Here is a 22504-nt window from a genome sequence, read left to right on the forward strand (position 1 = left end):
CTGACAGCCAGGTTGCAGCACAGCTCAGCTATGCTCATCTCTGCATGCAGGGAAAATCATGCTCTGAAGATCCTCATGAGCCACCAATGAAATGTAGAGTTTGCAAATAGTAATAAATATTGGTGAAATACTGGGTCACAGTCACTGCAATCAAATCTGTACCAGCCATCTCATCCAGTTTGCGAGAGGAGACTGGGACACCCAAGGGCACATTGTAATAAAATAAGTCATTCATCCGGTCAGTCTGATTACCCATCACATTTATTATTTGATGTAAATATAGATTGATTAGAAAAGAAAACGTATGACATTTTTATAAAATCATGTTTGTACTAAAAGCGATAACCTAGTACAATACCTAGTCTACTACACCACTTCTACCTACCCCTTCTTTCTCCCTCTGTGTATTTCTTTTATTTTGTTATTTCATTTTCTTATTATTTTTTGACATCACTATTTGTTTTCTTAGCCACTCATCTTTTTATATGTTCTGATCTATCAATCTTTATCAGTAAGTACACAGCAGAGCGGAGTGAGGAGGCCTGCAGCACCCAGGAGAAGCAGTGTGCAGCTGGGAAATGTAGCTTTAGCTAATAGAATCGCCCATTGAGCTCTGTGAAATTGGATGCACTAAAGGGTAGCGGATGAAAAAAAAAACACAAACATACTAGAAAGAAACTTTATGTTGGCCTTGTACTATATATTAACAATAGTTGCAAATGACTTACTAGCCACCAAAGTTAACAGACAATATTCTGTACTCCACCTTCTATACCTGTCCTCTGCTTTCAAGACAGTCGACCAATCCATCCTACTACAGATCCTCTATTCCCTTGGCAACAAAGACCTCACCTGTTGTGAATTCTGTGGCCGAGCTCCCTCCTGTGGTCGAGAGTGGTACTTCGGCTGGTTCTGTCTATGAGCTTCCTTTGGTGGATGAGAGTGGTACTGCGGCTTCTGAGTTTCCTTCCTCAGGTGACGAGGTTAAGTCGTTAGGTGCTGCTCTATTTAACTCCACCTGGTGCTTTGATCCTGGCCTCCAGTCAATGTTCTAGTATTGGTCTTGCTTCCTCCTGGATCGTTCCTGTGGCCTGTCTATCCTGCATAAGCTAAGTTTTGCTTGTGTTGTTTTTTGTTTGCTATTTTTTCTGTCCAGCTTGCTATATTGGTTTTACTTGCTTGCTGGAAGCTCTGAGACGCAGAGGGAGCACCTCCGTACCGATAGTCGGTGCGGAGGGTATTTTGCCCCTCTGCGTGGTTGTTTGTAGGTTTTTGTGTTGACCGCAAAGCTATCTTTCCTATCCTCAATCTATTCAGTAAGTCGGGCCTCACTTTGCTAAATCGATTTCATCTCTGTGTTTGTATTTTCATCTTACTCACAGTCATTATATGTGGGGGGCTGCCTTTTCCTTTGGGGAATTTCTCTGAGGCAAGGTAGGCTTATTTTTCTATCTTCAGGGCTAGTTAGTTTCTCAGGCTGTGCCGAGTTGCATAGGGAGCGTTAGGCGCAATCCACGCCTACCTCTAGTGTGGTGTGTTAGGATTAGGGATTGCGGTCAGCAGAGTTCCCACGTCTCAGAGCTTGTCCTTTGTTTTTGGTAATGGTCAGGTCACTTTGTGTGCTCTGAACTTCAATGTCCATTGTGGTTCTGAATTACCTGTTCATAACACTCGCCCTCTCCAGGATCTCCTTATACTTCACTAACCAAATATTTAGAGCGTCTCCCATTCCCACACTACCACCTCATCCTGCCCTCTCTCTGTCGGTGTCCCCCAAGGCTCTGTACTTGGACCCCTAAGCATCTCCATCTATAGATTTGTCCAGGGACAACCCATAAAGACAAAATGGCTTCAACTACTACTTACACGCTGATGACACTCAGATCTACCCGTCTGGTCCAGACGTCACCTCTCTGCTGTCCAAAATCCCGAAGTTTATCAGTTTTATCCTCCTTCTTCTCTGATCACTTTCTACAGCTCAATGTGGACAAAGCCGGATGGATCATCTTTCCTCCATCTCACGTAACTGCCCTACAGATCTATCACAATAAATTACATCACGTTTGTAACTCTCGTCTTTGCTTTGTCTTTCAAGGTACACATCCAGGTCCTTACCTCCTGCCACCTCCAAATCAAAAATATTTCCAGGGTTCGTCCTTTCCTCAGCCCCTTATCTACTAAAATGTTCTGCATGCCCTCATCATCTCCCACCTCGACTACTGCAATAACCCACAAGTAATCCCCACAAGACCTCCTGATGGAGTATCGCCTCCAATACTTTGCCCGAGCGCCGCCCATCCTCTGGAATGTAGTGTCCCAAAACGATTGTCTCCCCCATTTGGAACCTTCAGAAGCAACCTGAAAACTCATCTCTTCAGGAAAGTCTACAGCCTTCAGTGACACCACTGTCACCTCACTACAGCCTTCAATGACACCACTGTCACCTCACTACAGCCATCAATGACACCACTATCACCTCACTACAGCCTTCAATGACACCACTGTCACCTCACTACAGCCTTCCATGACACCACTATCACCTCACTACAGCCTTCAATGACACCACTGTCACCTCACTACAGCCTTCAATGACACCACTGTCACCTCACTACAGCCTTCAATGACACCACTGTCACCTCACTACAGCCTTCAATGACACCACTGTCACCTCACTACAGCCTTCAATGACACCACTGTCACCTCACTACAGCCTTCCATGACACCACTATCACCTCACTACAGCCTTCAATGACACCACTGTCACCTCACTACAGCCTTCAATGACACCACTGTCACCTCACTACAGCCTTCAATGACACCACTATCACCTCACTACAGCCTTCAATGACACCAGTCACCTCACTACAGCCTTCAATGACACCACTGTCACCTCACTACAGCCTTTAATGACACCACTGTCACCTCACTACAGCCTTCAATGAAACCACTGTCACCTCACTACAGCCTTCAATGACACCACTGTCACCTCACTACAGCCTTCAATGACACCACTGTCACCTCACTACAGCCTTCAATGACACCACTATCACCTCACTACAGCCTTCAATGACACCAGTCACCTCACTACAGCCTTCAATGACACAACTGTCACCTCACTACAGCCTTTAATGACACCACTGTCACCTCACAACAGCCTTCAATGACACCACTGTCACCTCACAACAGCCTTCAATGACACCACTATCACCTCACTACAGCCTTCAATGACACCACTGTCACCTCACTACAGCCTTCAATGACACCACTATCACCTCACTACAGCCTTCAATGACACCACTGTCACCTCACTACAGCCTTCAATGACACCACTGTCACCTCACTACAGCCTTTAATGACACCACTGTCACCTCACAACAGCCTTCAATGACACCACTGTCACCTCACTACAGCCTTCAATGACACCACTGTCACCTCACTACAGCCTTCAATGACACCACTGTCACCTCACAACAGCCTTCAATGCCCCCACTGATACCTCACTACCACCAGAGCTACTTCAACTCCCTGACCTATGGTCTCCTTGCCCATTACCCTGTAGATTTCCCTCTGTGCCAGTCTGTGACTGATTATATATATATATATATATATATATATATATATATATATATATATATATATATATATATATATATATATATATATATATATATACAGGTCCTTCTCAAAAAATTAGCATATAGTGTTAAATTTCATTATTTACCATAATGTAATGATTACAATTAAACTTTCATATATTATAGATTCATTATCCACCAACTGAAATTTGTCAGGTCTTTTATTGTTTTAATACTGATGATTTTGGCATACAACTCCTGATAACCCAAAAAACCTGTCTCAATAAATTAGCACATTTCACCCATCCAATCAAATAAAAGTGTTTTTTAATAACAAACAAAAAAAACATCAAATAATAATGTTCAGTTATGCACTCAATACTTGGTCGGGAATCCTTTGGCAGAAATGACTGCTTCAATGCGGCGTGGCATGGAGGCAATCAGCCTGTGACACTGCTGAGATGTTATGGAGGCCCAGGATGCTTCAATAGCGGCCTTAAGCTCATCCAGAGTGTTGGGTCTTGCGTCTCTCAACTTTCTCTTCACAATATCCCACAGATTCTCTATGGGGTTTAGGTCAGGAGAGTTGGCAGGCCAATTGAGCACAGTAATACCATGGTCAGTAAACCATTTACCAGTGGTTTTGGCACTGTGAGCAGGTGCCAGGTCGTGCTGAAAAATGAAATCTTCATCTCCATAAAGCATTTCAGCCGATGGAAGCATGAAGTGCTCCAAAATCTCCTGATAGCTAGCTGCATTGACCCTGCCCTTGATGAAACACAGTGGACCAACACCAGCAGCTGACATGGCACCCCACACCATCACTGACTGTGGGTACTTGACACTGGACTTCAGGCATTTTGGCATTTCCTTCTCCCCAGTCTTCCTCCAGACTCTGGCACCTTGATTTCCGAATGACATGCAAAATTTGCTTTCATCAGAAAAAAGTACTTGGGACCACTTAGCAACAGTCCAGTGCTGCTTCTCTGTAGCCCAGGTCAGGCGCCTCTGCCGCTGTTTATGGTTCAAAAGTGGCTTTACCAGGGGAATGCGGCACCTGTAGCCCATTTCCTGCACACGTCTGTGCACGGTGGCTCTGGATGTTTCCACACCAGACTCAGTCCACTGCTTCCTCAGGTTCCCCAAGGTCTGGAATCGGTCCTTCTCCACAATCTTCCTCAGGGTCCGGTCTCCTCTTCTCGTTGTACAGCGTTTTCTGCCACATTGTTTCCTTCCAACAGACTTACCATTGAGGTGCCTTGATACAGCACTCTGGGAACAGCCTATTTGTTGAGAAATTTCTTTCTGGGTCTTACCCTCTTGCTTGAGGGTGTCAATGATGGCCTTCTTGACATCTGTCAGGTCGCTAGTCTTACCCATGATGGGGGTTTTGAGTAATGAACCAGGCAGGGAGTTTATAAAAGCCTCAGGTATCTTTTGCATGTGTTTAGAGTTAATTAGTTGATTCAGAAGATTAGGGTAATAGGTCGTTTGGAGAACCTTTTCTTGATATGCTAATTTATTGAGACAGGTTTTTTGGGTTATCAGGAGTTGTATGCCAAAATCATCAGTATTAAAACAATAAAAGACCTGACAAATTTCAGTTGGTGGATAATGAATCTATAATATATGAAAGTTTAATTGTAATCATTACATTATGGTAAATAATGAAATTTAACACTATATGCTAATTTTTTGAGAAGGACCTGTGTATATATATATATATATATATGTACATATATATAAAAACACACCCATATATGGTCAGACATAGCATTAGTGAAACCTCGCTGGGACCCATGAGGTAAGGGGGGCCATTTCTACCTCTACCAGCTAACGCATATGGAGAAGGGTGCAGCCCCCACCCCAATGCATGAAAGAAAATCCAGCCAAGCAGGACCTCCAGCCTACCCCTTATTGCAACTCCCATCCGGCCAAAACATATAAAACTCAAAAAGAGCGAAAAGAGTGTGAAAGTGGGATCAGATCCCATACATATTACCTGAATGTGCTTCCTGCAGTAACAGCCTCGTGGCACGCTGAAGCTCTGTTAACCCCGACGCGCGTTTCGCATCTGCTTCCTCCTGGGATCTGATCCCACTTTCACACTCTTTTCGCTCTTTTTGAGTTTTATATGTTTTGGCCGGATGGGAGTTGCAATGAGAGGTAGGCTGGAGGTCCTGCTTGGCTGGATTTTCTTTCGTGCATTGGGGTTGGGGCTGCACCCTTCTCCATATGCGTTAGCTGTGGGTGATGTCTCTGTGATATGGCCAGGTTATTACGCGGCTTTGAGGCTTAGGAGTATATAATAGGTGTACTATATCCTATGTTGGGGCAATTGCCCTGTCCAACGGAGGAGTAATTTATTTTTCTATTATGACTTGTCCTGGCCTCACCAAGAGGGGATAGGAATTTATAGCATGCTGTGGCGCTTCTAGGTGGTCCCCCTGATACACAATTTCAAGCCCATCCCATGGAAAAAATTCAAGAAAATCAATCTGGACAAAGATATAATCATATAAAATATAATTTTTATTGAGTTCCACATATAAAATTAATAAGAAAAAAGATAACAATAATTAATACTATATATATGTAAACGATATATTACAACATGCCCCAAAAATTCCTGGCTATTATAAATTAGATCTCTGTAAAAAACTCTCAATCTTACTGCCTCCTGAAAAAATCAAAATATATATAATAATGTTAAAGTTGAATGAAAAGTGCAATGTGCAAAAAGTGCCAAGGTATATGTTTATACTTGTAAGTGGAATACCGATAATAAATAAAAGGACAAAAAGGTGCTATATAAAAGTGCAGATGCAGGAAGGATATACAGATAGAGGTAAGAGAACACTTACTCAGATCAATATTTGCAATATAGTCCACAGTGGGCAGCCAGGAAGAATTGGGGGCACCCCGACGCGCGTTTCGGACGCACTTGCTCCTTCGTCAGGGGATACCTGACTTTCTTGAATTTTTTCCATGGGATGGGCTTGAAATTATTTAACTCTTTGTAGTGTCTCACTACAACATTTATACACCATCTCTCAGGGGTTATCTTATAACACACAATTGGGTATAGATATAGAAATTGTTTTTAATATAATATACTTTTACCCTGATTAAGATTTGTGTATTTTTACTTTACTTACCCCCCTGATACACAGCCTGCATTGTCACTCGTTTAAAATAGAATCTCTTGGCCTTACCAATTTGGGGAGAAACATATGTTACGTACATTAAACAACATTGATGTTATCTGGATGTGTTTTTACCTGCTTTTCTAGCTGATCTCTGCTTTATTTCACCAATTGTGATTGTGAGGCATGTTTTAACTGTTTGTGTTTTTATGTGTTAATAAAGATATTGGTTTATGATTTAACGCTTCATGACTTGGTGGAGTTTAATAATTCCACTGTCAGTATGTTTTCAGTAGCTTTGGAGTGTTGCCCATCCTTGATATAGAGGAAATGGGCTTGTGCGTTGTGCTTACAATATATATATTGCCACTGTGGTAATAATAATAGTTTCAATATTTTTCACACAATGAAACAATATTTTGCAATGTTGTCTGCACATTCTGCAAATCGCCATCACAAAGTAAAGGACTGACCTTCTTCTTTTTCGTCACAGGACCTTCAGATTCCTCCTCGGGCAGCTTCTTCTTCTTTTTCTCTGATTTCTTGTTTTTTGCCATTCTGCATTATAAAAGTGTGAAATTAGACCCATCCCTGCTCCTGATGCGTTCGTTCTCATATGAAGGCTAAAACGCTCTACTTTCATACAGAATTATACAAGATTTTTTTTTTTTTTTTTATGCAAAGTGCATCTAAAAAAGGTGTACATGCGTGTGACCGCTGCAGTCAATCACTGGCCTCTTGAAACCAATGATTGGCTGCATGGCCACCAGGATGTATCTGACATCGTCAGTGCAGGGAAGAAAAAACAACTGTGAACGGCTGATTGATATATTTTCTGCTTTTAGACAAAATTATTAAAGCCCTGAAAAATCTTGATGATCACAACCGCCCCTATACACATGCACGCTCAATTCAGCAGAGCACGCACGTGTTCTTAAAGGGGTTGTCCCGTCCGACAGGAAAATATTCTTTTTAGGCCTAGATGGTTTTAAAATAAAAGCTGGAGGCATATTCACCTTCCAGCAACCGCATGGCTCTAACACAGGCGGAAGCGGTGTCTGATCTGATCTGTTGGCAGAGCACGGCTGCAACAGTCAGAGCACGGCTGCAACAGTCAGAGCAAGCAGCGCTGCAACAGTCAGAGCAAGCAGCGCTGCAACAGTCAGAGCAAGCAGCGCTGCAACAGTCAGAGCAAGCACCGCTGCAACAGTCAGAGCAAGCACCGCTGCAACAGTCAGAGCAAGCACCGCTGCAACAGTCAGAGCAAGCACCGCTGCAACAGTAGGAGCAAGCACCGCTGCAACAGTAGGAGCAAGCACCGCTGCAACAGTAGGAGCAAGCACCGCTGCAACAGTAGGAGCAAGCACGGCTGCAACAGTCAGAGCAAGCACGGCTGCAACAGTCAGAGCAAGCACGGCTGCAACAGTCAGAGCAAGCACGGCTGCAACAGTCAGAGCAAGCACGGCTGCAACAGTTAGAGCACCGCTGCAACAGTCAGAGCAAGCACTGCTGCAACAGGCAGAGCAAGCACGGCTGCAACAGGCAGAGCACCACTGCAACAGTCAGAGCACGGCTGCAACAGTCAGAGCAAGCATGGCTGCAACAGTCAGAGCACCGCTGCAACAGTCAGAGCAAGCACCGCTGCAACAGTCAGAGCAAGCACCGCTGCAACACTCAGAGCAAGCACGGCTGCAACAGTCAGAGCAAGCACGGCTGCAACAGTCAGAGCACCGCTGCAACAGTCAGAGCAAGCACGGCTGCAACAGGCAGAGCACCACTGCAACAGTCAGAGCACGGCTGCAACAGTCAGAGCAAGCATGGCTGCAACAGTCAGAGCACCGCTGCAACAGTCAGAGCAAGCACCGCTGCAACAGTCAGAGCAAGCACCGCTGCAACAGTCAGAGCAAGCACGGCTGCAACAGTCAGAGCAAGCACCGCTGCAACAGTCAGAGCAAGCACGGCTGCAACAGTCAGAGCAAGCATGGCTGCAACAGTCAGAGCAAGCATGGCTGCAACAGTCAGAGCAAGCATGGCTGCAACAGTCAGAGCAAGCATGGCTGCAACAGTCAGAGCAAGCATGGCTGCAACAGTCAGAGCAAGCATGGCTGCAACAGTCAGAGCAAGCACCGCTGCAACAGTCAGAGCACAGCTGCAACAGTCAGAGCACAGCTGCAACAGTCAGAGCACAGCTGCAACAGTCAGAGCATGGCTGCAACAGTCAGAGCACAGCTGCAACAGTCAGAGCAAGCACCGCTGCAACAGTCAGAGCAAGCACCGCTGCAACAGTCCTATGACCTCCGACACTGAATCTGGACTCAAAAGTGGGCCGTGATGGCACTGTTGGGGCGCTGGAAGGCGACTATGTCTCTGGATATTAGGAATCAAGGCTGGACTCCTACTGATCCACTGATACATTGTAGCAGATGGTCAGCTCAGGGGTCACAGATCTGGCTGGAAATATGGACCACAAATATTACAGTTATTAAGAAATCTTATGTTTCCTTGCAGCAAGGATACTCAGATCATCTGAAGTCGGCTGATATAGGACATCACACAATCCAAGACCAGGGACAGATACACAACCGAGGAATCTACTGCTCCATCATACAAAATCCCTTATCACACGAAGGACTGACAACAAATAATCCCACACGTGAATATCCCCGTGTTGTCACCCACGTTGTCCTTACTGTGAGCACGAACTTCCGCCTCCTCCACGCCGCAAACCAGCACAGATCTCCGCCTATTCCCCAGAGTGACCGCCAGGGGCGCACGGAACCAAATCTCTGGGGTGAACGTGCGCGTGCGCGGCTTTGGAACGTTCGGCCGCTTGGAACGTTCGGCGGCGCTGGTTGCTAGGTTACGGCTCTGCATGATATAAATATTTATTGGGATTTCTTCTGATGGCTGCAGGAACAGCAGGAAGTGTTCTGGCATCTCAGTGTTGTACTGTACTGATAAATAAGGCGGATAGCTGCTATCTGTGATTCTGATGTTTTATTTTACTGTAATACTAGATTGAGTAGCTTTAACCCAGGGGTACACAGGTTTTTATTTGCAGCTGGTCACCAGGTGAATTTATGACACAAAAACACCCCTATGACTGAAAGCCTGAGGCTGCCAGGAGGAGTAAAGTTAATTTGCGCCACAGCAATTAATTGTCAAATTAACCCCATATTGGCTCACACTAGGCTGACCCTCGGATCAGAGTTTCGTCTGTCTCATTAGCATAATCAATCCCATTATTTCGGATGAGCGAATATACCGTTGTGTGACCCTAGCCTAGAGAAAGTGACTGTTGTTAAGTGCACAGATTATCACCACATGGCCTATAATAAAATAGGGACTAGTACACACAGATTATAAATGTATGTATTTAACCCCTTAATGACCGCCAATACGCCTTTTAACTGACCTGAGATATAAGAGAATAGCCTCCCCATACAGGTGACAATCCAGCATCTGTCAGTTTTACACTATAGCTGACAACTTGCTGTACCAGCCACGATCAGTATTTGCACCATCTAAGGCCATGTTCACACAGTGCGTTTCTTACCGCGGAACCGCGGCGGTTTTGCCGCTGCGGTTCCGCAGCTGTTTTCCATGCAGGGTACAGTACACTGTACCCTATGGAAAACAGGACACACTGTGCACATGGTCCGGAAATTGTTAAAAAAAAGACGCGCTGAATAGCTCCCGGAAAAAAGAAGGAGCATGTCAATTCTTTTTCCGGAGCCGCAGCGGTTCTGCACCCATAGACCTCCATTGTGAGGTCCAAACCGCAGTAAAACCCGCAGATCAAAAATATATCTGCGGGTTTTACTGCGATTTGATGTGCAGAACCGCTGCAGCAGGAAGTGCGGGGAGCGGGCGGAAGTGCGTGGGCGGAGTGTGGCTGCCCCCCCCGTGTTCCGATCCCGCCCCCCCGTGCTCCGATGCCCCCCCCCCAGTGCTCCGATGCCCCCCCCCAGTGCTCTGATGCCCCCCCCGTGCCCTAATCTCCCCCCCTTATACTCACCCGGCGTCCCGGTGTCCGTCCGGCCGTCTTCTCCCTGGGCGCCGCCATCTTGCAAAATGGCGGGCGCATGCGCAGTGCGCCCGCCGAATCTGCCGGACGGCAGATTCGTTCCAAAGTGCATTTTGATCACTGAGATATAATCTATCTCAGTGATCAAAATAAAAAAATAGTAAATGACACCCCCCCCCCTTTGTCACCCCCATAGGTAGGGACAATAAAAAAAATAAAGAATTTTTTTTTTTTTTTTTTCACTAAGGTTAGAATAGGGGTAGGGGTAGGGTTAGGGGTAGGGTTAGGGGTAGGGTTAGGGGTAGGGTTAGGGGTAGGGTTAGGGTTAGGGTTAGGGGTAGGGTTAGGGGTAGGGTTAGGGGTAGGGTTAGGGGTAGGGTTAGGGGTAGGGTTAGGGGTAGGGTTAGGGGTAGGGTTAGGGTATTTTCAGCCATTTTAACCCTAAAAAAATTCCTAGAAAACACACAGACTCTGGCTAGAAAACTGCATCAAAAAAACGCATCAAAAAACGCATCAAAAAACGCATCAAAAACGGACCAAAAAAGGACCAAAAAAAGGACCTGCGTTTTCTGCCAAGAGCTGCAGTTTTTTAAAAAACAGGAAAAAAAAAAGGATGGAAATCCTGAACGTGTGAACATACCCTAAATCTGTTTAACCCCTTAGATGCTGCTGTCAATAGTGACTACATCATTCTAAATGGTTAACAGAGCGTGGGGGCTTCTTCTTTGTCCCAATTGGTACCCTCATATCATGATTTTGTTGTCCTGATGTTTGCCATGGCAATTCATGACCAAATAGCGGCCTTAGAGTCTGATGGCTGTAGTAATCTGTTTAGAAGTTAGAGACATTTAGGTGGTAAAAATACACATTTTCATTCCTATCATACCACTTTGTATTAATTCCTGTAACGCACCTGAAGGGTTAATAAACTACCTGACCGCAGTTTTTGATATGTCAGGGGGTGCTGTTTTTTAAAATGGTATCACGTTTGGGGGTTTCCCAATATATGGGACCCCTAAAGTCACTTCAAACATGGATAAGTCCCTAAAAAAATAAATTTTGTAAATTTCTTTGAAAAAATGAAAAATTGCTGCTACATTTTTAAACCTCCTAAACTGCTAACAAAATAAAATAATATTTTACAAATGGTCCTGATGTAAAGCAGACATGTGGGAAATGTTATTTATTAATGGTTTGCTGTTGTATGACTATCTGGATTAAAGGGATAATCATTCAAATTTAGAAAATTGCTAATTTTTTAACATTTTTCTCAAATTTTTGATATTTTTTATAAATAAACACAAAAAATGTTGAACAAAATTTACCATTATCATAAAGTATAATGTGTCACGAAAAAACAATCTCAAAATCACTGGGATTTGTTGAAGCGTTGCAGAGTTATTACCACATAAAGTGACACTGGTCAGATTTCAAAAATTTGGCTCGGTCACTAAGGGGTTAAATGTGGAACGTCTCCCTCTAGTGGACAATGCAGATTCTGCAGGTAATGAAATAACACGTTATTAACTGTCTTTCACGTTATCACCGCCAGAGGGCGACTTACAACGCTCACACCCACAGAGCTGCCGGTAACGTAACGTGAGCGCCCGCGGCTGCAGCAGCGCCAGTCACGTGATGTTCACAACGGACAGAATTCAATGTAAATTTCTATCAGACGAGTACGCGGCTTTCTGGGGACGTGTTCTCCCTTTTCCCTCGCGCCAATCACTGTGCCCAAAGGTAAAATGGCGCCTCGATGCTGAGGTGGACGTTTCCTGTCACTTCCGCTTCCGGCGACCTTCAGAGCATGTGTTTTGTGTAGCGCGGCTGCCGGTGTGCGCCCTCTGTCCATCAGGGAGGAGCAGCACCATGTACCGGAGCGTGTGCACTAGGACTGTGCGCAGGTAACTGAGGGGGGGCAGGGCTGCAGCCCCAGGAGTCATTGCGCCATCCTTGTGGGGGCACTGGGTCCACGCTCCAGGCCCTCTTTCCGGGGGAGGGGGCACCGGGCCCACGCTCCTGGCCCTCTTTCCGGGGGAGGGGGCACTGGGCCCACGCTCCTGGCCCTCTTTCCGGGGGGGGGGGGCACCGGGCCCACGCTCCTGGCCCTCTTTCCGGGGGGGGGGCACCGGGCCCACGCTCCTGGCCCTCTTTCCGGGGGAGGGGGCACTGGGCCCACGCTCCTGGCCCTCTTTCCGGGGGGGAGGGGGCACTGGGCCCACGCTCCAGGCCCTCTTTCCGGGGGGGGGGGGCACCGGGCCCACGCTCCTGGCCCTCTTTCCGGGGGGGGGGGCACCGGGCCCACGCTCCTGGCCCTCTTTCCGGGGGAGGGGGCACTGGGCCCACGCTCCTGGCCCTCTTTCCGGGGGGGAGGGGGCACTGGGCCCACGCTCCAGGCCCTCTTTCCGGGGGGGGGGGGCACCGGGCCCACGCTCCTGGCCCTCTTTCCGGGGGAGGGGGCACTGGGCCCACGCTCCTGGCCCTCTTTCCGGGGGGGAGGGGGCACTGGGTCCACGCTCCTGGCCCTCTTTCCGGGGGGGGGAGGGGGGCACTGGGCCCACGCTCCTGGCCCTCTTTCCGGGGGGGGGGGGGGCACTGGGCCCACGCTCCTGGCCCTCTTTCCAGGGGAGGGGGCACTGGGCCCACGCTCCTGGCCCTCTTTCCGGGGGGGAGGGGGCACTGGGTCCACGCTCCTGGCCCTCTTTCCGGGGGGGGGAGGGGGCACTGGGCCCACGCTCCTGGCCCTCTTTCCGGGGGGGGGTCTGGGGGTGGCACTGGGTCCACGCTCCTGGCCCTCTTTCCGGGGGGGGGGGGGGCACTGGGTCCACGCTCCTGGCCCTCTTTCCGGGGGGGGGAGGGGGCACTGGGCCCACGCTCCTGGCCCTCTTTCCGGGGGAGGGGGCACTGGGTCCACGCTCCTGGCCCTCTTTCCGGGGGGGGGGAGGGGGCACTGGGTCCACGCTCCTGGCCCTCTTTCCGGGGGGGGGGGGGGGCACTGGGTCCACGCTCCTGGCCCTCTTTCCGGGGGGGGGAGGGGGCACTGGGCCCACGCTCCTGGCCCTCTTTCCGGGGGAGGGGGCACTGGGTCCACGCTCCTGGCCCTCTTTCCGGGGGGGGGGGAGGGGGCACTGGGTCCACGCTCCTGGCCCTCTTTCCGGGGGGGGGGGGAGGGGGCACTGGGCCCACGCTCCTGGCCCTCTTTCCGGGGGGGGGGGGGAGGGGGCACTGGGCCCACGCTCCTGGCCCTCTTTCCGGGGGGGGGGGGGGGGGGGGGCACTGGGCCCACGCTCCTGGCCCTCTTTCCGGGGGAGGGGGCACTGGGCCCACGCTCCTGGCCCTCTTTCCGGGGGGGGGGGGTCTGGGGGTGGCACTGGGTCCACGCTCCTGGCCCTCTTTCCGGGGGGGGGGGGGGGGGGTGGCACTGAGTCCACGCTCCTGGCCCTCTTTCCGGGGGGAGGGGGCACTGGGCCCACGCTCCTGGCCCTCTTTCCGGGGGGAGGGGGCACTGGGTCCACGCTCCTGGCCCTCTTTCCGGGGGGGGGAGGGGGCACTGGGTCCACGCTCCTGGCCCTCTTTCCGGGGGGGGGGTGGCACTGGGTCCACGCTCCTGGCCCACTTTCCGGGGGGGGGGGGGGGGGGGGTGGCACTGGGTCCACGCTCCTGGCCCACCTTCCGGGGGGGGGGGGTGAGACTGGGTCCACGCTCCTGGCCCTCTTTCCGGGGGGGGCACTGGGTTCACGCTCCTGGCCCTCTTTCCGGGGGGGGGGGAGGAGGCACTGGGTCCACGCTCCTGGCCCTCTTTCCGGGGGGGGGGTGAGACTGGGTCCACGCTCCTGGCCCTCTTTCCGGGGGGGGGGGAGGAGACTGGGTCCACGCTCCTGGCCCTCTTTCCGGGGGGGGGGGGGGGGGTGGCACTGGGTCCACGCTCCTGGCCCACTTTCCGGGGGGGGGGTGAGACTGGGTCCACGCTCCTGGCCCTCTTTCCGGGGGGGGGGAGGAGGCACTGGGTCCACGCTCCTGGCCCTCTTTCCGGGGGGGGTGAGACTGGGTCCACGCTCCTGGCCCTCTTTCCGGGGGGGGGAGACTGGGTCCACGCTCCTGGCCCTCTTTCCGGGGGGGGGGGGGGGGGTGGCACTGGGTCCACGCTCCTGGCCCTCTTTCCGGGGGGAGGGGGCACTGGGCCCACGCTCCTGGCCCTCTTTCCGGGGGGGGGGAGGGGGCACTGGGTCCACGCTCCTGGCCCTCTTTCCGGGGGGGGGGGGGGGGGGGTGGCACTGGGTCCACGCTCCTGGCCCTCTTTCCGGGGGGGGGGGGAGACTGGGTCCACGCTCCTGGCCCTCTTTCCGGGGGGGAGGCACTGGGTTTCACACTCCTGGCCCTCTTTCCGGGGGGGTTACTGAGGTGCAAGACTGGTAACTGTAGAAGGGATATTAGACCTTGTTCGCTGTGTACTACATTGGTTTCCCCCAATACTTTTGTTCCACTACCATTATATATTTTACCACTTGGGCTTCTCCACCTGATGAGGGACTACACCTCCCAGCAGGGTAACACTACTTTTTGGGGGATGAACGAGGCCTCTTCTGGTTTTATTGAAAGCTCTCCATGTGCCTGTATGATTCCAATGCTCTGTAGATTTCTGATCCAGACCTTCATAGCTCTGCTTGCTGCCAGTGAGCGGTAATGTTCTCTATTACATCCGTCCATGTTCTGCAGGCGGTTTGTTACAGTGTATCAGCGCGTTCGTGGTGTGATTTGTGCAGACTTCCTGAGTGTAAATCGTCATGTCACCGATATCTCCTGGCAGGACGCCCCCGGATGACGCTGCTTCTTCTATATTTCAGAGTTTTGCAGCCGTCGCTTGTTACTTACAGAACTCGAGAGCTTCATCTACAAAACCGTCCGGACTGCACAGAGGAGAAAGAAGACGACCGGCCCATAAAGTTCTCTACAAGTAAAGGCAGCCACCGGCGATGGACTGTGGCCCAGTCGTTTGGCAGTGACCACCAGCGGCCGTGGTGGAAGGTGCTGCCGCTGAGCCTCTTCCTCACCGCCGTGCTGGTGTGGGCGTACTTTAGGGAAGAAACGGAGATCGATGAAATCATCTATAGACCCATATCTGAACTGCTGGGAGAGATTGACAGAAACGAAAAAAAGGATAAAAATGAGTAAACGTTGCTAAAACTTGAGACATGGCGATGTTATAATGTCCGGCTGACCATGGATATTAATGGCTGCCCTCAGACTGGTCTACAAGGATTATTCCAGTATGAATGCCTCAAAATGATCTGCTGGCCCTCTTATGGGGGGGGCGGTGGGCCCTGTGGCTGGCCCTCTTATGTGGGGGTTCGGTGGGCCCTGTGGCTGGCCCTCTTATGGGGGGGGGCGGTGGGCCCTGTGGCTGGCCCTCTTATGGGGGGGGGGCGGTGGGCCCTGTGGCTGGCCCTCTTATGGGGGGGTTTGGTGGGCCCTGTGGCTGGCCCTCTTATGGAAGGGGGGGTTCGGTGGGCCCTGTGGCTGGCCCTCTTATGGAAGGGGGGGTTCGGTGGGCCCTGTGGCTGGCCCTCTTATGGGGGGGGGGGGGGTTCGGTGGGCCCTGTGGCTGGCCCTCTTATGGGGGGGGGTTGGTGGGCCCTGTGGCTGGCCCTCTTATGGGGGGGGGGGTTTGGTGGGCCCTGTGGCTGGCCCTCTTATGGGGGGGGGGTTTGGTGGGCCCTGTGGCTGGCCCTCTTATGGGGGGGGGGGTTTGGTGGGCCCTGTGGCTGGCCCTTATGGGGGGGGGGGTTTGGTGGGCCCTGTGGCTGGCCCTCTTATGGGGGGGGGGGTTCGGTGGGCCCTGTGGCTGGCCCTCTTATGGGGGGGGGGGGGGGTCGGTGGGCCCTGTGGCTGGCCCTCTTATGGGGGGGGGGTTTGGTGGGCCCTGTGGCTGGCCCTCTTATGGGGGGGGGGGGTTTGGTGGGCCCTGTGGCTGGCCCTTATGGGGGGGGGGTTTGGTGGGCCCTGTGGCTGGCCCTCTTATGGGGGGGGGGGGTTCGGTGGGCCCTGTGGCTGGCCCTCTTATGGGGGGGGGGGTCGGTGGGCCCTGTGGCTGGCCCTCTTATGGGGGGGGGGGGGTCGGTGGGCCCTGTGGCTGGCCCTCTTATGGGGGCATGGGAATGCATCACCACCGTGGGCAGGAGCGCTCTGTATACCGGAGGAACTTGCTTCCTGTGGATCTTCTGTATTCTCCGTCCTATTTTTTAATAGGAGGAAATTAACTTTTTTACAGCACAAACTTGTTGGCGACAATTGGTTCTGACCAATAATGAGTGAACGTGCTGGGATGAGGTGTTATCTGAGCATGCTCAGGGGCTAACCGTGTGTCTTCAGCGTTCTTGAAAAATATGAGTCCTCGCGGCCATTCAACACCTGCGACACATACAAGGATTGCCTCGAACATCTTTTTATAGCACTCCAAAGACACTGTTAGCACCTGAGCATGCTCAGATAACACCTTATCCCAGCACGTTCATTCATCACTAGCTGTGACCGCAGAGAACACAAGCAGTGATCAACTATGTCATGTATTAACTATATACAAGTTCTCAGATGTTTGTAAGGGAATGATTGCATTATTTGTATACCCAAAGCTTGTGGATAAAGAGCCAGGAGGTGTCGATCAGTGATGGGGGGGGGGGGGGGTCTCCATATTTAGACACCAGTTTATGACCACGTTCAGTGTTTGTAAGCCAAAATCAAGTGGATGACTACTGCAGAAGTGGTGACGTGTTTCTATTAGGGCGAGTTCACACTTGGCGGTATTGGTGCGTTTTTGTTTTCCATTCAATTTAGTGGGTGATAATTGGTGAAAAAAACGCTGAAAGTGACATGCTCCATTCTGCAAAAACGCACAACTAAGGTGTGCGTCTGAGACTTCTGACATCTCATAGACTTCGCTTGTACTGTGAAACGCAGCTGAAATTTGCATTAAAATAAACGCAACGTGTGAACATATCCTTAAAGATACCAAATTCATTGAGGGGCGCACGCCTGCTAGTCCTGCACTCTGTTCATCACGTGGCTCGTGTGCAAGGTTTGTGACTGAAACCTTTGTGGACTGCGTCGGCACCTTTGAAACTGTTCAAGAAAATGAACTATTTCTCCCAGAAAATTATTGCAAATGTGCGTTTTGTTATATGCAAATTGGACATAATTTCACAAAAAAAAATGAAAACGCCAGGGGGTGAGTATAAGTAGGGTAGGGTCAGAGACTTTAATGTTTAAAGCAGCACTCCAGTGCTGTAAAATTAATAAAGCTTCAATTTTATTTATTTTTTTTAAGCAAATGATGGTTTCCACAGGACCAGGTTCTGCAGTCCCCTCTCCTTTGTGGTGTCCCCAACAGTGCATTTTTTCCCCTCATATTTCCCCATTTCTAGCAAACCCTGGAATAAAAGTAGATGCCACCAATTTTACCCCCCTTTGAATTTTTCTAAATCTTTGTTGCCCCCAGAAGTCCCACAATTGATTTCCCAGCACACACATTTATATGCCCGACAATATATTTCCCAGAAACCCATCCCTGCTGATATACTCACAAATGTCCCTGAAATATATATATATTTTTTTTAAAGTTTGACCCTTACCCTAAAAAAAACCCTCCATACTGCAAATACAGGGGCCTGTGAGACAGAAATAACAGAGTGGGTTTTCCATATCTATCACAGGTGGTGTCCAGGCATTTGGAGAAGGGGGCGTCATTCTTAAATGCAAGTGACCGACTTCTAACAGTGTAAGATGTCTGTATGCGGACCACGCTGCACGCGGACCCCACTGTGACAGACGGGCATCACCAGCGACAGGCAAAAACCGGTCTGCGTCCTGGGTTATAATTTATGGAGGGGGTTGTCCGGGTGCTTCAGCCGTACCTGGTGAAGCGGAAGGCCATGAGCCTGGTATAAAAAGGTAGCGCAGTCTCCTTCATCCACAGCTTTGTCCTCTACAAGGAGGCCTCGCGTTCCTCCAGTTCCAAAAGAAAATTGTCGAGTGTTTTCTATGCGATTCTTTGGCTCAGAATCTAAACATTTGGCGCTCCAGAGACATGCAGAGCGCCATTTTACTTGACACTTTCACCTAAAAGTATCCCTGAAAAAGATGCCAGGTTTGGAGTGATTCCTGGTATTATCGTCGCGTGTGCCCATCATCATCAGGCCTTCGTTTTGAGACCACATCCTACAATTACTAAATTGCCATGAATTACACCAAATCCTGACGGGGTCTTTTTTTTTTTTTTCAAATACGTTTTTTTGTTTAGTGGGCCTCAATAGAGTAATTTTTATGGAACAAGTAATGAAAAGAATATTTTCATCAGTAAGACACGTAACCCCAATTTCACAATTAATTCTTGAAGTCAGGTCATCTGACAATTTCCAGGACTTGATCACTCGCAAACATTTTTGACCCTTCATCTTAGTGCGACTGTTTTTACGATTATGTCTTGGTTCTCATCTTGTTTTGATTTATATCACTCATATATTATTTATACTGGCATCATCACTTTATTGGAGAATCTACTAACGAGGCTGCTCCTTATACAGTATAGTGCCGATCCTCCTGTACCAGACGATACTTTTAGAATTCTGTAATTGTTTTGCGCACATAGCGGTTCCCACCTTGGCGGGCAGGAGCCTGTTATGGGGTACCAAGTCTCTTAAATAGGGATTGATGGAGCTAAATGGATGTTGTAGAACTAGTCTCTTTGAAAAATAAACCTGTCGTTCCAGCCTTGCTGATGATCTTTCATCTTTGGAACAAACTCCATGTTGCCACATAGTTGGCTGCATTTTCCTCCTTATTTTGAACATTTTACCTTTCACGCTTTTTTTTTTTTTCTTGCTACAATATTTGCAAGTGTTTTATTAGCATGACCAAGTTTTATATTCCGCAAATGTGTTTTTAGGAGCATGCGAGTAATGATTCTTTCATTGAAGCTTTCAATGGTTCCTGGAAATCCATCAACTTTACCCTGAAGACCAGAATTGTGCACCATCTGTGTGGCCAGTACTCACATAGGTGAGATATTGGATGTATAGATATCTGAACACTGGAAAAACTTCAGGAATAAGATTTTTTTTTTTTCTCTCAGAACATACAAAAAAAATAAAAGGTGAAAAAAATGTCAATTGTAATTTTTCAAACTAATTTTTCAAACTTGTAATGCATCACAAAGGTGATATCAAACTACTCCCTACCTCCCTAGGTAAATACATTAGAGGGTAGAATTCAACAAAAAAAAAATACACTTATAGGGGTTTTCTGTTCTTGAACCCCAAGAGCTCTGCAAATATGATGATCTATTTCAAATAGTCAAATTTCTTTCCTTCCGGTCCTGGCTCCGACGCAAAGGCGTATCTAGGGTTTCTGGCACCCGGGGCAAGAATTCATTTTGGCGCCCCCCTTCCCAAGGACATATGCAATTTGCACACTTAGGCTACTTTCACACTAGCGTTGTTTTCAATACGTCGTTTAGGGGGAAAAAACGCATCCTGCAAAGTTGTTTGCAGGATGCGTTTTTGCCCCATAGCTTAACATTAGCAACTCATTGACACACGTCGCAAGCGTTGTGCGACGGTTGCGCTGTTGTGGCGGTCCGCCGGGAGCAAGAAAACGTTACATGTAACGTTTTTTGCTGCCGACGGACCGCTTTTTCCGACCGCGCATGCGCAGCCGGAACTCCGCCCGCACCTCACAATGGGGCAGCGGATGCGTAGAAAATCTGCATCTGCTGCACCCGTTGTGCAGCGCGAACAACGCTAGCGTCGTTGCGTCTGCACGACGCTAGTGTGAAAGTAGCCTAAGTCATGTACCGACGAGCTCCTCTCCCTAATGCTCTCAATGTTCAGTGAAAAACTGAGAGAAGCAGAAGGAAAGCTCGTTGTCACAGGACCATAAGTATGAAAGTCACATATGAGTGACGTGTCCATGTGACGACTACTGGAACCTGCAGAGCTGAATCCTGACATCACAGCTACTGAAATCTCACAATGAATGCACTGCACACTTTTAGGATTCTGCCTGGCTGGTGGACGGTCATGTCAGCACAAGCATGTGATTTGTATACTTCTGACCACATTCAGACTAGATGTGCCCGGCCTCGCTCAGTTCGTTTCCATTGAGGCCACACGTCTAATCAGCACATGACCGCATGTATGTAAATCGCCAGCACGAGAGAATCCTGACAGCGTGCAGTGCGCACTGTGAGAAGGCTGTAGTCACAAAGAATGACTGCAGCCTCATCACAAACCTGGACATCCCCTTTAACCCCTTAATGACCACCAATACGTCTTTTAACTGACCTGAGATATAAGAGAATAGCCTCCCCATACAGGTGACAATCCAGCATCTGTCGGTTGTACACTATAGCTGACAACTTGCTGTATCAGCCACGATCAGTATTTGCACCGTCCAAATCTGTTTAACCCCTTAGATGCTGCTGTCAATAGTGACTACATCATTATAAATGGTCAACAGAGTGTGGGGGCTTCTTCTTTATCCCAATTGGTGCCCTTATATCATGATTTTGTTGTCCTGATGTTTGCGATGGCAATTCATGACCAAATAGCGGCCTTAGAGTCTGACGGCTGTAGTAATCTGTTCAGAAGTTAGCAACATTTAGGTGGCAAAAATACACATTTTCATTTCTGTCATGCCACTTTGCATTAATTCCTGTAAAGCACCTGGAGGGTTAATAAACTACCTGACAGCAGTTTTCAATATGTCAGGGGGTGCTGTTTTTAAAATGGTATCACGTTTGGGGGTTTCCCAATATATGGGACCCCTAAAGTTACTTCAAACATGGATAAGTCACTAAAAAAATAAATGTGGTAAATTTCTTTGAAAAAATGAAAAATTGCTGCTACATTTTTAAACCTCCTACAATGCTAACAAAATAAAATAACATTTTACAAATGGTGCTGATGTAAAGCAGACGTGGGAAATGTTATTTATTAATGGTTTGCTGTTGTATGACTATCTGGATTAAAGGGATAATCATTCAAATTTAGAAAATTGCTAATTTTTTAACATTTTCCTCAAATTTTTTATATTTTTTATAAATAAACACAAAAAATGTTGAACTAAATTTACCATTATCATAAAGTATAATGTGTCACGAAAAAACAATCTCAAAATCACTGGGATTTGTTGAAGCGTTGCAGAGTTATTACCACATAAAGTGACACTGGTCAGATTTCAAAAATTTGGCTCGGTCACTAAGGGGTTAATGCTCCGAACATAAATAATAACATGTTAGGTAGTATCACACATAACATTTATATCCAGGTACCTGATAAGATGACGTCGCCTCTGGAGCCGATGATCTTTTCTTCATCTTGTCCAGATCCCCATGATGGGTTTTCTCATCCACAGCCGTCTCTGCAGACTTCCATCTTCTCCGCTCTTTTTCAGAAAATCTCCACATGACGCCCTTAACCCCTATCTGACCTTGGACGGGATAGTACGTCCAAGGTCAGATCCCCCGTTTTGATGCAGGGCTCCGCGGTGAGCCCACATCAAAGCCGGGACATGTCAGCTGTTTTGAACAGCTGACATGTGCCCGTAATAGGCGCGGGCAGAATCGCGATCTGCCTGCACCTATTAACTAGTTAAATGCCGCTGTCAAACACAGCGGCATTTAACTACCGCTTCCGGCCGGGCGGCCGGAAATGATGTCATCGCCGACCCCGTCACAGGATCGGGGGTCGGCGATGTGTCTCCAT

The 22504-nt window shown here is 49.0% G+C and overlaps 2 protein-coding genes across 3 annotated transcripts in view; one reads left to right on the forward strand and one right to left on the reverse strand.

Annotated features, from left to right (window-relative positions):
- The window catches only part of C7H7orf50 (chromosome 7 C7orf50 homolog), a 257785-nt gene extending 248307 nt beyond the window's left edge, over positions 1 to 9478 (reverse strand). Inside the window, exons 1-2 of one of the 2 annotated variants that reach the window (XM_069734290.1) lie at positions 9412 to 9478; positions 7195 to 7279 (exon numbers count right to left, since the gene is read on the reverse strand). In XM_069734290.1, the coding sequence (XP_069590391.1) occupies positions 7195 to 7278 (84 nt within the window). In that variant the 5' untranslated portion in view covers position 7279; positions 9412 to 9478. Of the gene's footprint in view, positions 1 to 7194; positions 7280 to 9400 lie in introns of both variants that reach the window. The other variant, XM_069734291.1, reaches the window with a different exon arrangement.
- A 6088-nt stretch (positions 9479 to 15566) lies between these two features.
- UQCC4 (ubiquinol-cytochrome c reductase complex assembly factor 4) lies at positions 15567 to 15920 on the forward strand. Its single transcript, XM_069735608.1, has one exon. It carries the CDS (start codon positions 15567 to 15569, stop codon positions 15918 to 15920), a length of 354 nt encoding a protein of 117 aa, XP_069591709.1.
- Positions 15921 to 22504: the final 6584 nt, after the last annotated feature.

The sequence above is a fragment of the Ranitomeya imitator genome, chromosome 7 (assembly GCF_032444005.1).
Source record: "Ranitomeya imitator isolate aRanImi1 chromosome 7, aRanImi1.pri, whole genome shotgun sequence".
NCBI classification, from domain to species: Eukaryota; Metazoa; Chordata; class Amphibia; order Anura; family Dendrobatidae; genus Ranitomeya; species Ranitomeya imitator.